The 4,128-nt window shown below is 27.6% G+C and overlaps 1 protein-coding gene across 6 annotated transcripts in view; it reads left to right on the forward strand.

Annotated features, from left to right (window-relative positions):
- Nucleotides 1–4,128, forward strand: part of mlt (tubulin folding cofactor E like protein mlt) — a 146,778-nt gene that overhangs the window by 128,052 nt on the left and 14,598 nt on the right. For all 6 annotated transcript variants that reach the window (XM_014429482.2, XM_014429486.2, XM_067052642.1 and 3 more), the window contains 3 exons: nt 848–1,092; nt 2,738–2,922; nt 3,188–3,297. In XM_014429482.2, coding sequence (XP_014284968.1) covers nt 859–1,092; nt 2,738–2,922; nt 3,188–3,297 — 529 coding nt within the window. In that variant the 5' untranslated portion in view covers nt 848–858. The remainder of the gene's footprint in view (nt 1–847; nt 1,093–2,737; nt 2,923–3,187; nt 3,298–4,128) is intronic.

Below are 4,128 nucleotides of genomic sequence, written 5' to 3' on the forward strand. Positions count from 1 at the left end.
TATATTTATATTTATATACATGTATATATCAATATTGTTATCTATATATTTTCAATAAAGGTCATAAAAAAAAAAATTGATGCACTCTAACTGCGTAAATCGCATAAACCCGCAAACAATTTTCTACGGTTTTGGCGACTTGCGCGGGAATTGAAAATGCGCATAGAACAAAATTATTTGAGTATTCAGTATTGGATCCATCATCATAATTTGAGTACTCTGCCGAAGAGACTCGAATGTGAGCCATATTGTTGACACCTCAATAAATAAATGGCTCAATTGTGATAACGGATTATTTAAGGATATTAAATTCTAAAAAGATTCTCTACTTTTTGTTTACCGCACGTTTTTTTTTCCACCCCCTTATATTTTGGTAATTCAATCTATAAAAATAAAATATACTGTAAATTAAAGAACTATTTGGCAGGAACTCATATTTATCGTGTCTTGTATAGGTTACAAATAAAAAAGTCATGAAATGAAATGGTTCAATTATTTACAAGATTTTATTGTGAAATTTTACTGTCCCCTAAAAGGTATGGCCTAGGGCACCCCCTCCCTTACGGAGATGGTTACTGAATTTCCGGTAAGAGGTGTTTTTGGAAGTCTGAAATTTTATAACTTAACTTTTAGTCATCCACTTTGCTGATTGTTACTAATTTTTAGTTGGATATATTATTAACAAGTGTGAATAAAAAGCTCTATAATTAACAGGAAAATATTTTGTTGTTTGTCATATATTTTTTTAATGATTCAAATTTTTAAAAATACAAAAAAAAAAAAAATGAAAATTAAGGTTTTTAAATCATCATTATTTTTATGAAAAATATTTAAATTTATTTTTCAGATAAATGAAAGATGCCTTCCCTCCTTGAGGGTATCGAAGCAAAATATGGCAGGGAATCGGACAGTTCAGAGCTTGATATCCCGATTCTGTATGTCCCAAGGAAGTCCCAGGATTATGTTCCACCAATACTTGTCTTCAATGATTTTGGGATAGATTCAGCTGGAAGTGAAGAAAAGCTTAAGTGCAAATGCCAGAATGTCCAAGAGCTCGACCTTGCACAAAATAGCCTCTCACAATGGGCTGAGGTAACGTCTAATTCCCTATGGCTAGAATGTTTTACTAATACTGTAGAAAAAAAAATTAAGGTTTGGTTAAACTTTATAAATGTGAATAAAATAGGTTGTAAACTTTCATTAAAATTAAAAGTAATGTATTATATTTAAAAGTGCATTTTATCTACTTTCTTTCATCTTTTAACTCTAACTGTTGTGTTGATATTGTATTATAATACTATCATTAAGTTTAAATTCTGGAAGCTAAATAATAAACCTTTAAACCGAAGGATTCCATTTTCATATTATATATATATATGTGTACACGTAAAAATATATATATATAAATAGTTGCAAATTATGAAGAAGATAGTCAGGTTTGCGGTAAAAAGAGAAACAAAAATAGTTCGCAACTTGCCCCAGTTTATAACAAAAACGACTAAGAACATTTTGACATAGTAAGATAATAAGATAAAAAAAGGTAAATTAAGGTAGGGTTAAAATTATGTAAAAATAAATGAAAAGAAAATTATATATAAATAAAAGAAGAGAAGAAATAAAATAGTATTAACATAAAATAAACAGTGATAGGAATATAAAAAATTACATGAACTATAAGGTTAAAAATTTACAGGAGATACAATAACATGTAAAAACAGAAAAGTAGATATGGGAAAACAAAATTTCACACACTAAAAGATGGAAAATAAAGAAGTAAATGAAGATTAAATAAAACTCGAGAAAGGATAAATAAAAATTAAGAATAATAATAAATGAGTAAAGAACAAATCAGGACCAAGCACCTGTTCAAGTTGATATTTATAGAGACATTTGAAAGAAAACTGGAAGTGTATGGGTGGAGGGGGGGGGGGAAGTGACCGTTAACGGTTTTATTTATATTTCAAATATGTCGCGTATACAGGAAAGAGATACAAAATTATGATGAAAAATGAAAAAAAAATACAAGAGAGAGATATGTCAATATGATAATAAAAATAACTATAACAATTTTCTAATTTAGGAGATCTAAATATAAATTAAATGATAATGATTCCATTTTCCAGTTTGTTTTTTTTTCTCTACAACACATACATACATTCGAATATCACAATTTGTAATGCACCATTAATGTATTATTAAATATTTCCTTATATTACTTCATTACAAGTAAGTATTTAATAAGATAATAATGGTGGGTAACAGATTGTGGTATTTGAATGTTTTGATGTGTTGTTGAAAGAAACTTGGAAATGGAAAATTTAGTCTGAAACATTTATAATAAATTAATTGAATTAAGAATGGTTTAAGTGTCAAGCTTTATTATTATTATTCAAAATTAAATCATACATGAAATCTATACAGAACCTTCAGTAGGAAAAAAATGTATAAACAAATCATTAGGATTATTAACAACATTACTAATATTTTTAGTTTAAACAAGTGAGTTCATAGAGCAATTCATTTATATAAATAAGTTTTAAACCTCATAAATATATGATATATCTATAATAAATATTGAGACCCTCTTATGCTGTCAAGTATATAATCTTATATTAATAATAGAAACTCTTCTGTTATTATTATTATATATATATTTTTTAAGTCATTGAAATGTTTTTTTGTTTTGTTTTTTTACTCTAAAATATAATGAATAATTTTTTGTTCTGAACTCTTCCAGGTAATGACCATTCTCCGAATAATGCCTCGTCTGCAATTTGTCAATCTCAGCTTCAATTCATTAAGTCAAGCTTTAACAGATGAGCTCCTTCTGTCTGATTGTTTTCCGAGACTGAAAAACCTTATCCTCAATGGAACTTACATTGATTGGCCTAGCGTGAGAAAACTTCTTACGTACTTGCCCAAGTAAGATGAGCAGTAACACAGATATAAATTATTTTGAAATATAATTAAAATAATCTTTGGCAATGGAGCATCTTAAAAATTAATTTTGATTTAACTAGATCTTAACATGCCAATTCAGAATAATATAACTGTCATTTACAAAAATTATTAAGGTACTATAATAACTTTTTTTTATTTTTTTTTTGTCACTCTTTCACTTATTTATGATACATAAAACTTGAGATCATTGATTTAAACCATAATGAAAAATTATCATATTTTTCAGTCTTGAAGAACTCCATCTAAGTCTAAATGGTTATAGTTATGTCGAATTGGAAGAACTTGAAGATGGAGTCAGTGGTATTCATCCAGGTGTAAAGAGCTTATATTTCACAGGTAATTTTTAGTTGTACAAATCATTGTTTTAAGTAGTCTTTTCAGTATTTTTAATCATTTTAAATTTTGATTTTGTTAAAGAGGATATAATAAAAATAAGACAATCAAATCAATATTTTGCATCCTCCATACTGTAGGTAGGGGTGCTTGTATTCATGCAGAAAATGAAAAAAAGTTCATCCTCAAAATAATTAATTGCATTTTACACTTTAAGGAACAAGGAACAAGCCTGGTTCCATTTCTATCTGTCTATAGTCAAATTTGTGTTTGGGAATTATTGATTGAACTGTTCATCCAACTGTTATTACATTTTCAGGGATTGTTGGTATCTAGTTGGTCCCATATTAATTTCATCAGCTTTAGTCCTCAACTTTGACTACACATGTTTAAACGTATTTTCTTAGGTAGGTGGTGCAAAATGGGTCTAGAATGAATTGCATCAAATACCATCTTCTACTTTCTCTTAGCCATGATTAAAACTAATTTTCTTGACAAATGTTTCGAACACTGCTCCTCCTGTAGATTTTACTCTAGAATGACAAATAAAATTTATTAAAAAATAAAACTAATACTTTTTTTCTAAAACCTTCAAATATAGTTAATTATGTACATACCTAAATAGTGAGGAGGCTATACTGGCCTATCTAGTTGGCAAATATTTTTTAACACTGAGTTGAGCTTATGTTTTCCATGCAATATTCTTGCAGGACATCATTTGAGTGCTTTTTGGCTTTCAGATTATTTAGAGTGTGGTTTTTTTTTTTTTTTTTTTTTTTTTTTTTTTTAATTCCTACAGGTGCCATAATTAGTGCAATAAGTTTTTGATATTAG

This window comes from Halyomorpha halys, unplaced genomic scaffold (assembly GCF_000696795.3).
Source record: "Halyomorpha halys isolate HHAL.00 unplaced genomic scaffold, Hhal_1.1 Scaffold803.1, whole genome shotgun sequence".
In the NCBI taxonomy this organism is placed as follows: Eukaryota; Metazoa; Arthropoda; class Insecta; order Hemiptera; family Pentatomidae; genus Halyomorpha; species Halyomorpha halys.